Source organism: Glandiceps talaboti, chromosome 5 (assembly GCF_964340395.1).
Source record: "Glandiceps talaboti chromosome 5, keGlaTala1.1, whole genome shotgun sequence".
Classification (NCBI taxonomy): domain Eukaryota; kingdom Metazoa; phylum Hemichordata; class Enteropneusta; family Spengelidae; genus Glandiceps; species Glandiceps talaboti.
In genome coordinates this window covers 629,021-643,047 of record NC_135553.1, presented here as the reverse complement: position 1 = coordinate 643,047, position 14,027 = coordinate 629,021, and the positions used below count along the sequence as shown (strand labels likewise).

Below are 14,027 nucleotides of genomic sequence, written 5' to 3'. Positions count from 1 at the left end.
TATGGTAAAAGACTAATGAATTTGTTTACTTTTCAATGTCTTTATCTCAAGTCCATGTCTCCTATGTGGTGTATCAACTTTGTAATTGAACTGATGGCAGCTGATGATGCAGCAGCTTTTACTGTGAATGTTTATCATCATAGTCATGTAATAATGTTGGTCTATAATAAATGAGACAATTGGACAATGGTGTATTTTAATAGCTTTTACTTGTGTTTGGCATTTATATACAGAAGGAAATTGTTTAAAATCTGTACATTAAGTTCATAATACAATGACAAATAGCTATTTCCATGCAATTAAAAAGATAATTGTGCAATTCATTAAAAAAGTGTTCTAGTATTGTTGGTAACCGAATCCAGTGGTCAGAAAAAAATCCTTGCTGCAGTAAATATTGTTAATCATCATTCTTGTTTTGGTGATATAACAAAACTTCAGCAAATTACATCACTCTCATCAAATGTCCCTGCAAATTAAGGAAACAACACACTCTCTGTGTGTTCATCATCATCATCATCATCATCACTGTATTGTAGTTTTTTGTTTTTATATGTAAGTTATAAAGAACCCAACTTGAATGCATCTTTGTGCAAGATTTCTGCCTCGTTTGGCAGAATCACTACCAAATTGCCCAAGCTCTTACCTACATTATTTTCTACTCTTGTCAAAATTATCAGGGATACTTGTGCTATGGAAACACAGAAACTAAGTTTGTACTGAAAGTGGAGTTGATGAATTTCCTTTTTTGTTTTCAACACATTGGTAATGGATTTTACTGCATACAATACAAAATGCATACAAAATGTGGGCAACTGACACCATTACATCAAGAGTATTGACTCTTCATTATGAGTGATATTAAACTACTATATTGCATTTAAAGTCAAAACATCAACATTGTGACAGAGTTACAACTTCTACAAATCTGAAAACTTACAATATAGTTGGTGTATGCACCAGTCTCATTAGAATAATTGTGATTAGTATATTACTGAATTTGCCCATGAGGCTCACATCAAGAAATTTAAGTTTGCAATGTCAAGAAGTTTTTGGAGTCATCTCGTATGTTTTTGTTGACATCCCAGTTCTTGTATTACATTTGTTATATTGTCATTTGAGTCAAACAGATTACATAGGATCATTCTTTTCTTTCAAGACTAACTTTTTCTATGGCTTTGTCAGACAACTGTTTTTACTTTTAAGTTCTCATCCTTATCTTGAACTGGGCCTTTCATGTAATTCTATGTGAGCTCTTCATGCCATGATGACTACATAGAATTCCTACAGAACTTTAACTTCATGGTAAGTCTTGTCAATTGGGGAATTTTCCAGGAGTATTTTGTAGTACATTTCACTAAAAGACTGCTATACAAACTCTGTCTAGCTCATTGCATACATTCAACAGATATGATAAAAAAGTATAAAGTCTATGTCAAATGATGCACAGTCTGAAATTACACATTTGTTGTTCATATGTGATCAGTGGCAACCAGTAACTGTATCATACACTTCCATTTATTATCACTACATGCCTTACAATATACACATACTATCTTGTAGTTTTTTCCAAATAGGACTATCCAGAATTATGTCCAGGCAAGTAAGGCTTGTCACACATGACCAAAGGATAATACATGTGAAGTGGTACATTGTCAAAAATTCTGATTTTTGTAATATTTGACAAGCTAACCAACAAATTGATAATTACAAATATTCATGATACATTCATCATCATAGAAAGATTAACATTGCATGTAATACAAATGTAACAACTCCAATATGAGATTTGCACCTTTAGACAAGGCAGATAACCACCTGGTCCAAAGGTATACTGGGGTTGTCTGCCTTATTATGTCAGGAGTGAATTATGATGTGATCCTTGCTCACAAATGCTCATGTTGGGAGAATTAATACATGCATATATTATATCATCACAGGAAGTATTCTGGAACCACCATTTCTACTTTGAATTTTTTATCATGGAATTTTTTCAACCTTGACAGAATGAGTTTATAAGAAAAAATAAATGACACAAAAAAAATCATAAATATAACATTTTTGACAAAAATAAATATCACAGCTAACTAATCATGAAACTGCAATGTATACATTTATGTGATTCACTCTCTGAAGGTCTCTTACATATTTATACTTGCCCTCAGTGTAAGCGGTAACTAAACAGTTGAATGTTGTGCATTTTTGTTTTACTCTTCAGTCACACTACTGACAAGCACAACATCAAGTAAAGACACATGACATGATATGATTAAGAGGCCTGGACGGTCAATCAAATACACAATGCTGCACACAGTATAGAAAGCAAAGTATGGTGTGACTAAAATTTACATACAAATCCACATTTGGCAAAGAAGGCAACAATGCTTAAAGGGGAACACAGGTGAGGAAGATATTATCTTAGATGTATTTCTTTGTACTTGGGGGACCAAAGACAGTCATTTTCATCAATTCTGCAGTGTGCGACCTCTCAAAAAATAGAGTTATGCTATTTCACAAATCTGGCTTAGAAGAGGCCTGCAACGTAATGCATTGTGGGAAATAACACAGTTAGCAGCTACACACCTCTTGAACCCTTCCCCAAACAATGCTGAGGCATTGCCATTTTTTTAAAACCATTCAAGTAGTGAAGAGAAATAATTTCTTCCATAATTCTCATGCCATGTGTAAGTGCCATACCTGAATGACCTGACCATCCTGCTAAAAAAAGAGACGTCTGTATAGTCACATAAGAGGATTCACATTCAGTCTATAATTACACACCATCAATATATTTAGTATTGGACCTTGAACATTGCATGCTACTACATCTCTACACTAATTCCTGTCCTAGCAGTTTGCAGTATACATAACCCAACCACTGCTAAAGAAAGCCCCACACAGGCTCCTGACAAGTATCATTTCTGGTAAAGACTAAAACTCCTGTCCATATTTCAATAGATGGCTACAAATGACACAACGTTTGCACCATATTCAACAAATGGCAGTGATTATTAAAGGTAACTTTTACAGCACAGTTCTTGTACATACAAATTGGAAACAAATTTATTATTATAATATTATACTTTGTTTACATCAGGATATGTACAATTGGCTATCTTAAAAACTAACAGAGTCTTGATGCAGGATGTGGAGTGTTCCAAAATGTTGGAACGGCCAGGAGTGCAACTTTATCTTTGTTTACATTTGTCACTAACAGACATGCAAACTGTATAACATCACTGAGTTGACAATACGTTGAAAATGAAAACAAATAGATGAACAAATTCAGACAGTTATTTTTACAAGTCCTGGTGCATTTGCTGATGATGCTGCTGTTGCTGCTGATGCTCCTGTTCTGTTCATCCTTTTTGCCCTGTAAAAGTGACAAAGTGAAAACAAATGTTTTTATTATCCATGATACAGTATCTTACTTGTATGTGTTATGCCAAACATTATTCTAAGTACTTGTAATGGACTGTAATGGGTGATGAGAAGAAATGGTAAAATTGCAAAGCATATACCATAATTTTGGTGGGGAACCAAAGTAAAATGCCTGGGGAACTCAGGTAGCTTTTATTTGCTTGCCACCCTTCACTAAAACACTTGGGTCCCATGCTATGAAAACCTAGCCAGTAACTAAAATAAAACTTTGTTTCCAGGCATAAATTTACATAATTACGAAAGACTTTTGCTACAAGTGAACTCTGACATCAAGCAAATAAGCGAAATTCAACATGGTGGTCATGACTTGGGATGGCCAGCTAAAGGGCTTACATATGGACTGTGACATGACGCATTGGGTTTGTTGACAAACAAAAACCACTTCACCTGGACGTACATGTGTATGTGACAACGACTGAACTTTACATGGTTTATGGTATAGATGTCTGTGTAATGAATGGTTACAAGGTAAACAAAGTCTTTTTATCACTATGTATTAACACCTTGTCTGATAAACATACATACCTTGGCGATTCTGTTGGACTTGACTGTTTCCTAGGCTGTTCTTTTACAAAGTTTCTACATGAAGCAAGCTTTGATTCTAATGCCTATGGACGAAGAAAAATCAATAAGTATGGTATGGAATGGCCTTTGATAGAGACATACTGATTTTTTAAATTACTTTTGGTTTAAAGAGGCATGTGAGCATTTCAAACATGTTTGTACATAGTTATATTATTTTGAGAGTAAACTGTGCACTCTGTGATCAAAATGTTATTTTAGACTCAAAGAGAGAAACAATATTTGAATTACAGCATCTTTATCTGATTTTGTGATTTTTAACAGTAAATTTTGGAAAAGATTTTTGATGGATTGCTTTTAAGTCTGTACTGTAAAGACTATTAGTCTTTTTAAAAATCTTTTTTTCTGTTTTTTTTGTGTGATTTTTTTAAGTGTATGAGCTGGTTCTCGAAATAAATCATTATTATTATCATTATTATTTAGTGCAGACTCTTGTCAAGTTATATCTTATGAGGTGTCAATTTTGGGGAAGTTACTAATATTATGAGAGCTCCTAAAAAGATCCATTGTTACTGTTTGTTTTAAAATTGTTGTTAAGTTGAAAGTAGACTTAGTTAATTTCATTTGTTCAAACACACATGTCAAGTACAGAGTGACATAAGACAAACTCCTAGCTAGCAAATAACTGTTACATTGTAATAGTGGTGATGGCATTCCAAAACCAGGTCAAAATTTCTTGGACATAAAAAATAAGAAATTGCCAAATTATAAATGATGTACATTCTTTATCAAATGTTCTCACCCCAACTTTTCGAAGAAGATCTCCAACTATATTGAGAGCGGATATCCTGGCTGATGGAGTTAATGGGGTACTGCCTGGTGCACCGTTTACTAATGGAGAACCAACTATGGGAACAAAACAACAGGAGGTGACATTTTAGGAAATTTCTCAATATCAACAAATCAATAAGTTAAATAATTGTCTGTTAATACCAATGAAATTGTACAAAATTCAGTGTGTATTACACTGCAACTATGGGTGAATAATAAAATGGAATTCCAAGGCTTAGTGATGGATGAGGCATATTGACATCATTCTTGGCAAAGTACAAAGAAAACGTTAGTAATTTTGTGGGCTATATTTCAAACTTGATCACTGGGCTATCATTAATGCTAAAGCTACCGGTAGTAGAGAAATAAACACAAAATAAATGATCTTTCTGGTCAAAGATATTTAAAAATGTTATCAAAAGAACAGTTTCTGAGATTTTAATATAAGTAAGATCTACTCACCTCTTGGTGGTGTACCCATAGGTGTAATATTTTGTGCACCTTCTAATACTCTGTTATTTGGTATGGGCTGAGGTGCTGTGGTTGGTATATTGACAGAAGCAGCTGCTGTCCTTTCATTATCTGGAGTTGCTGGTCTTGTATCATTTTCTAGATTAGATATTGGAGCTTGTTGCTGGACTGCGAGTTCCTGTCGAAGATCTAAGCATTGTAGAAGAGAAAGTATTTATCTATTTTGTCAATTCACTCATCATAGATATTGTTCATCAGTAAACACGCAACATATCACACTGTATTAAGCAACAAACAAGTGACCAAGCAATCCAGCTTTTACTGTTTCTAGTATCTCATCTCAACCCCTCCCCCTCCAACATTGAAATAGCCAAAAATTGGCACATTATATGCTAGATACTGCATTTCTAGGGCATCATAGAAAATATTCTCATAACCTGAGAATGTAACATTACAAAGTGAGCATCTGACAGCATATCATTCAGAGTATTTCTTTCAATAAATTGCCAAGCATAAAAGTTCAATTCCCATTGACAAGAAATTTCCAATATGGTCTCTTCATTCTCATAGTTTCCAACCACAAATTGGTCAAAAATGAACCACAACATATAACGCCACAAACTTGCCTCCTCAATATGAAATCTATCTATGATTGTAAGTTTTACTTACCTCTTCCTTCATCTTTTAACCTTTGTACTGTAACCTGAAGAGTTTCTTTATCATCTAGTTCATTTTCTAAAAATGCATTTCTTTCAATTGCCTAAATACAAGAACAATGTTCAAATTGATATTGATAAGTTTCACAATTATGCTACATACAGTAAATACATGATAACTGTGAATTTATAACACACACAGGGTAAACAACATCTCCATGTCATATGTCTGTATACTAGATTGGGGCTTGAAGTAAATATTCTCAAACCTAAATGTTGGAGCAGTTGAAATGTTGCAGCCATTCTTTGGATATTGACTTATTGCCAATATGAATATTCATGCAAATAAACACCCTTCAGTACATTACTTATGAATTTGTAATTAATGCCTCTCATGATGTTTTAAATAGGATTAGTTGTATTTTGAGAAAATAATACATAGACTTTTACATGGTCAAGTATCATATGACAAAGTATTATCTTCTGAAATTTCATTTTTTTTGTTCAAAGTTGTATTATAAATGTTATAGCATACAGTGTCTTGAACTTATATTTTTAACTTGGAATCCATGCTCTTCTGTTTTGCAATAGACCTTTGGTAAACAAGTTAAAACTATAATACATTGACATGTCTTTATATGACATAATACTTTTTGGCCATAATTATAATAAAGAGATGAGCCATGACTTTATCATGTTGGAGCTGGTAGGCCAATAAAATCTACTATAGTTATGTCATTAAGCATAATATACAGCACAATTACATTCATTTACAGTCTACCAAAATCTGCATACATAACTACACGTGTAAATTTGCATACACCAAAATTACAGATGACTAATCCAATACAAAGAGAAGACATGAATAAACACAGGTCCAGGCTTAGACTCCCTCACAGTCCTGAAGCTTCGCATAAATAGCTAAAACTTGGGTTGTTTTGTATGTATCTACTGCATAATTGTACTCATATACTAGTATCCCAGTATCCCTAGCCCTGTAGGGCTAACATTTTGTTGAAGTGTTAGGCGAAGCAAAATGTTAGCCCTATGTGATCGATGAGGGCGCACAGTACAGGGCTAGGGATACTGGGATACTAGTATATGGGTACAATTATGCAGTAGATACATACAAAACAACCCAAGTTTTAGATATTTATGCGAAGCTTTGAGGACTGTGAGAGAGTCTAGTCCAGGCTATACAAAATGTCTGCATATGCCCAGGTTGCAAGTTGGTCTATATTTAGCTTATTTCTATCATGCTGCTAATACAACATGAATTTCTGTTTTTATGCATGTACCCATCTTGTTCTAGACAAAGGCTTTGAAGGATAAATTTGAACTTCATATTATTATTAGTACTACTGGGTAAACACAACTTGTCAGCTGCAACTAACCTGATTTAATCTTCCTTCAAAATCTTCTAATGATACTACAGTAGCTCTGTAAAGTTAGACAAAAATAGTAGATATTAGAAAAACAATTGACAGTGTTTGAAATGCAAGCTTGTGGCTAGTAAACCTCAGCTTGTACAAATATCAGCATTTATTGGGGTAAATTTGGGTAACTGTGTAAGATCTACTCGAGTTCCCTCCTTGTCATTGCATGAGGATTGCCAAACAATAGTGTAGTACATGAGTTCCCTCCTTGTCATTGCATGAGGATTGCCAAACAATAGTGTAGTACATGTATTAAACTACATCACTATAGAGATGAAATAATGAAATCTTATTCCCCCCCCCCCCCCCCCCCCTAGGTCTCACCTTCAGTCTGTTACTGCGTTTCACAAAGACTGATAATTATCGTAAAAATGCACTTAAACTTGCAATCAAATCAATGCCATTATTTATCTCCAGTGCCAATATAAATATAGTATGCTGCTTTATGTTGAGTGCACTGCAGCATTGTTTACTTCTTTGTCATTACTACACAACATACCATGCATTTCTTGTTTTATAGATAGACAAAAATATGTCACTTAACCTTGGGAGGTCATGACAACAGATACCATCTCTCTTTAAAAAATAACATTGCTGAACAATGATTTAATATATCTACCTTTTTGCTCTTTCTAAATCATCATTTGCTTGTTCTAATTCTCGTATATATTTATCATATTCATCTTTGATAGCTCTGGTTTTTGCAAGATCATCTTGTAATCTTGTAATTTGTTCATGACTTTCTTTTTGTGAAAATTCAAGTTGTTCCTGAAATAGAAACAAGAAAAGTAAGATATTGTGGCCATACTACATACACATTGATATAGTTTGGTTTCATCATCACAGACAGAGATACAAGAAGCTGAGGTAGCACGCCAAAGAAGCCAAACAAGTCATATTGTGTACAGAAATTGTCAGCATGTCAACTAAATATGCTCAAAACTTCAAAGAGTAAGGAAGATGTACATGTATACACATTTAAACAAAAAAAAATGTGACATTTATTTTCTAACTGTTCGATGTCGCAGGTTCTGCAGAAACATGACTTTCAGATTTGCCATTACTTTGAAAAATTATGATTGTTCAGGTACATTGTATAAATGTTATTCCCCACAAGTTGTCTTCATTCAGCTGAAAAATACCTATGACAGGGTTTGTTACCAAGTTGAACAAGGCCTTTATGTAACTCATATTTTCCTCTGTTCAACTAACGATTATAACAAATACATGTATTTGAGAAAGATATAAATCATAATCATTGAAAATTGATGAACATATTTGCGTAAGATTTAATAGAATACTTACAGCAATATGATATGGCATGTACATAGTATTGTACAGTTTGTATTTATATTGCACATACAATATAAACCAGGTGTTTCATGAGATATTGTTGACAACCTGCTTCAATTGGATTGTAACATAATAGTAACAAGGTCTAGCACTGACTTGTTCTTGTTCATATTTGCTCTTAGCACTTTTAAAAGTGAGAATAAAAACAAAACAACAATCTGACAACCTGTTCCTACTACTCAATTCTCTTACCTTTAGTGTGTCACACTCTGTAGACAACCTTTGATTAACTGCCTGTAATTCTTTGACTTTAATTTCTGCTTGTTGTAATTGGGCTTCTAATTCTGCTTCCAATTCTTGACTACTGATTTGGAATTCATCCAATTCTTCCCTAGCTTCTTCAAGACTGTACCAAACCAAATAAATATAAACATATTTGTAAAACAGGTTCTTCATATTGTGATTTACACTGTTACAGTATAAAGAATGTTCATGTATATGGTAAGAAAGGAAAAATAATTTAATTGACTACTACTGGTAGTAGTATATTGTCTTAGGTAATCATAACAAACTACAAGGCCTAGTTGACTGAATATGGTCACCAGATGACAATAATTATTACTGAATTACAAAACAGAACATTAACCACAATAGTGTTTGACATTTGACACACACACACACACACACACACACACACACACACACACACACACACACATATATAATATGTCTATCATATTCACTTCATTCATAATGACAATTTGATGTGTTAAACAAATTCAGAGAGTGCCTGGTAAGTGTACATCCATAATAATGTCCACTAGCTAGCTCTTTACAATAGTAGGTCATTGATATACACTCAGAAAAAAAAGTACTGTACCTAGTGCAAGTCTAAGTCTTTTTTTAAAGATTCCAATATTTGATACTAATATTGCATCTTTTATAAGTAACAATAGCATTTTTAGTATTTATGCATACTGTTATTAGAAATGTAATACATATAGAATGGGTAAATTGAGTAAAAAATCCCTAAATATTATAATGATCTTTCAATTAAATAACTATCCCTGGACTGGACTTTCAGAGATTACCTTGAATAGTGAAGTTCTTAGGACTAGCACTTAGCAATCACAACATGTATAATTCAGTTTGGGAATTCTCACTGGGTGCACAAACAGTTGTACAGGCTTCTTACATGTAATTTTAGCATATTTTGGTCATGACTAACATAACTCAACACACACACACACACACACACACACACACACACACACACACTACATATATATCAATGTTAAATCATGTCATATCATTTGTATATTAGTACACTTTATAACTGGAATGGTAGTTGGTCAGCATGTACTTGGTTACTTGAAAAGGTGGCAATAAAATCACCTTTGTAAGTATGGGTACATCAAGACAAAACAACTGGCACTGCAAGAGAAACTTAATTGGCAAATAACACTGAAGCTTTTTAGCCCTTTTTGTTCCACTGTAGCATAAACACAGTGGAATTAAGTTTTATGTTCAAAGTCCTATTCAAATGACAACAAAAGATCAAGATAGTTGTCATGTTTGGGGTCAAAAAATAAACCACATCATCTATTTGATTAGACTATGCAAACTTGATGTTATTTAGTAATCAATATACAGAAATATAAATCATGGTTTTTTTTGTGGACAGTACTTACACTGTACACGTATTTGTATCAAATAGGTATTATATAATTTGGCCATAGTGTACTTAGTTAATTTACTCATACCTGTACTACATAGAACATGCTTTATAGACTTAGTCTGATGAAAAATCAATTTTTTCCAGGTTCCTAGTGAATATTTCCTTTTTATGTATTGTGAAACCAGTAGAGTACTGACTGAGTCCAGTCTTTTGGTCTAGTCCCCTTCTTTCATATCAACAAATCTCTGCATTGGTACAAATGTACATCAACAGATGCATCTATGAATACCATTGTATTGATATGGTACAATCACACATGCAGGTACATGTAACTCCAAGTTTTACAAACTACATAATGTAGCACATATTCTATGACTTCCTAGTCCAAAGAGTTTGCTTTCTTGCTCTACAAGTACAGCACTGACTGTCCAGCCAGACTGCCAAGTCTCTGGGCTAATGACTTCCTAGCAACCCGGAACATGTCTAAAGCTTTTGTCTAAAACTTAAAGTACTCTATCCAAAAAATTGATTTAGCAGTATGGAAATATTGCACAAGGCAGAAGGCACTGTTATGTAATTTTTCTAGCATCTTCAGTGTAATCATGGATGTCTTAGTGATTATAATATAGAATTATAATAATCAATAAATACATCCATGGTGTAATAGACTATGTGTGGATGATATAAATCGATGGTTATTCTTTGTGGATGTCTGGGTTAGTGTGAATGTGTTCTAACGTTTTAATTTGTATTTTGTCTCAAGATGGTATTGTGTGAAGCACTAAGTCATTCTAATTGAATAGTAAACAATGGGAAAATACATCTGCTGCCTCTTTTGTTATAATAATAAAGTGTGTATTTGTGTATGCTTTCTGGTAAGTGGGAAGGAACCTTGTAATGGCTTCATGTGGGTCATTTTAGTTTTAGTATTTACTGTTGCTCTACATGTTTGCTCTTTTGACAGTATGTTTGCTAAGGTGTGGGAATCCAGGTAACAGAAAGGGGTAAATCTAGTCAAACTGGCAAATTCCCCATACCTTTATAGAATAATTTGGGTGGGGGAACCCTGGTAAAGTGACTGGGGAACTCATGTAGATTTTACTTACTTACCACCCTTAACAACAGCACCACCATTCTGTTTGACTCTGTCTTTATACACAAACCTGACAAAAGACCTACTTTTTAGCTGTATACTTACAGTAATGAAAATGTGTAGACGTTTGAGAACATTGAATTTACATGGAAATCTACACAACCCTTCTCTGTACATGTCAACTGATTGATAATGTGATTACCCAGCATGAGTGAATCAACACCTGACAGTTATATATATGTAGTTAGCTAGTGCATAGTAGACATTAATTGGATTAAAATCCCATGAAGAAAATGTTTTCATTTACATCATAATTGTCTACCACACTTCATGTTTACCATTTTATGTAGTCTTTTCCCTATGTGTCTTCATTTGTATTTCACCAGGCATTTGCCATGTCTACCAAGGTCATATTAGTCCTGCTTGCTGATGGAGTAAGTCAGGACTTGATTCTGATGGTCCCATATGGTGAAACACAAGGGACAATGTCAGAATTGAGGTCTGACTTACTCAGTCTGCAAGCAGGACTAAGTTCATATGTGAATCATCAAAGCTTAATATTAGTCACACATTCTCACAACAAACATGGACATGAAGTATTGGGTCACTTTGTGTGAACAAGATCTAAGATACAGCTGCTAACCTACGTTATCTTAGATAACAACATAGTGTATACAGTGTTACTGTTGGGATTGCCAATGACTTCAAGAAACTTTTGTTTACATGTCACAACTTACAGGTATATGCATGGTAAACCAATGTAAGCTTGGGTACCAAGTCTGATGAAAGTGTGGATGAATATCATAGTGATTGTCTTCCACAGTATTTCCCTGTCACTACAATATCTATTTCAATACTTTGGTGAGTGCCATGTGTCAAAGTTACTAAGTATTGATACTATATTGAAAGAAATTGATTCTAATTACCCTCCTCTATGAGGGTTGTCTGTCTACTGGCAAGATTAATGACTCCACAATGATTGTTCTACACCTATTGATGTAGATTCATACATTACAGTCACTGATCCTACCAGCAGACAGGCAACTAAAGTGGTGCATATTTTGGAAGTTTATGTAAAACAAATACAAACATGACACAGTGTCACACATCCTAATACGATTGATTCCATAATTGTAAAATGAAGCATTCCTTGTATCCATGTCAATTTCTGACGTGATCCATAGAAAGAATTGTATCAATGTCTGCCATGAGTGTGACGAACAATATTTCAAGGAAGTGAAGTATACACATAACAAGCATAACAGTCCTATTACGCTATTATACATGCATCACATCCTCATCGCTATCAGTCAGCTGATCACAGATCAGTGAATGGACTTTCTTATATTCTTACTTTTGTATTAACAAAAAATGAATATATTTGAGCAGTATTATCTATGCTAGCTGAAACCACATGGAAATTATCAATACCCCAAAACATAACATCACAGGTTAACTAGGGGCATACATGTAAATTGGGATGGATATATATGCAGGCTGTTTTGTTCATCGTGTATCATGTGCCGCACAACAGCTTCCATGATTACAATACCACAGCAAAATATAATCACATAGTCATTAAACGAAGGACGAGAAACTAATCAAACGGGAATGAAACAACATTGAAGACGTATACCATTGATTACTTTCCTATATTTTACGGATGATTTTACGAGTTCATATGAGGGTGTGTGGATTTTCTAGTTGGACACCGATCTGATCTTGGACAGCCCTGAGCAACAACACATCAATTTCTAAATAACGTTTGTACGTATACAGGAACACTCGTGGTTTTTATGAGTAATTCGAAAGTGGTCGACATTACAGTAAACTGACGAAACGTCACTAGAAACACGATTGAAAAATAAACATAATAAGCACCTCTCTCTACACTCCTTCGTCTTGTTCTTCCAGAATTCGATTTCTTCCTGTGGACTCGCAAATTTAGGAACCCTTTCGTCGTCCATAGTCAAATGTCAAAGGAACACACAATTTAGTAGTACATCCACTATCAATCTCGCAAGTAATGTAATTCCGTACTGTCAAAACTAAGCAATATCCGATTTGGGAATCGCCCACAAATTCTCCTCATACGGACTCCTAAGTCGATTCGACGAATACGAAGCAACCGAATAACCGACCGGAACTTGTCACGTCTACTGACTTCTCTTGACTTTAATGAGTCGAATTTCGAATTATGCTACCCATTTAGCTTAAGTTATTTTTTGGAAAATAATTTTTCACAATTTGCAAGCAAAAGAAGTCATGGTCACCTATTGGTAAAAGAATGATTCGCTAAAAATGTCTGTACTATTTTAATAAAGATTAATGCGCATACCGGTCTCCAGTGACGTCACCTCACTACTCACCCATTTGCGGGAAATCGTTATTTTGTGTAAAGAAATCGCCCATGTTAGCCACAGAATCTTGTAAACATTTTTTCTTTTTCATCAGAATGAGTTTATTTGATCAAAAAAACCTTAAGGGTAGGGAACAAGTCGCAGTCTATCTGGAAGGAAGAAAATAAATGATTTTGTCGCAATGACAGCATAACATCTTCCCCAGGCCGCTGTTCCATTCACTGTCAATGTGTCCACGAAAATATGAGA

The 14,027-nt window shown here is 34.2% G+C and overlaps 1 protein-coding gene across 1 annotated transcript; it reads right to left on the bottom strand.

Annotated features, from left to right (window-relative positions):
* Positions 1-217: 217 nt before the first annotated feature.
* On the bottom strand, positions 218-13,593 carry LOC144435014 (nuclear distribution protein nudE-like 1). Its single transcript, XM_078123548.1, has 9 exons — positions 13,300-13,593; positions 8,900-9,053; positions 7,974-8,122; positions 7,313-7,358; positions 5,932-6,022; positions 5,254-5,451; positions 4,763-4,866; positions 3,964-4,046; positions 218-3,370 (listed from the first exon to the last, which is right to left on the bottom strand). The coding sequence occupies exons 1-9, from the start codon at positions 13,383-13,385 to the stop codon at positions 3,283-3,285; spliced, it is 999 nt and encodes a 332-aa protein (XP_077979674.1). The 5' UTR covers positions 13,386-13,593; the 3' UTR covers positions 218-3,282.
* Between the last annotated feature and the right edge of the window lie 434 nt (positions 13,594-14,027).

What these genes read in the sequence shown, in the direction of transcription:
- LOC144435014 (XM_078123548.1), bottom strand. Translation starts at nt 13,385, where the DNA reads ATGGACGACGAAAGGGTTCCTAAATTTGCGAGTCCACAGGAAGAAATC. An exon ending in CAGAGTGTGACACACTAAAG is followed by an intron (nt 8,123 to 8,899) that starts GTAAGAGAATTG and finishes TTTCTATTTCAG; the next exon opens with GAACAACTTGAATTTTCACA. An exon ending in TATGGGTACACCACCAAGAG is followed by an intron (nt 4,867 to 5,253) that starts GTGAGTAGATCT and finishes TTGTTCCCATAG; the next exon opens with TTGGTTCTCCATTAGTAAAC.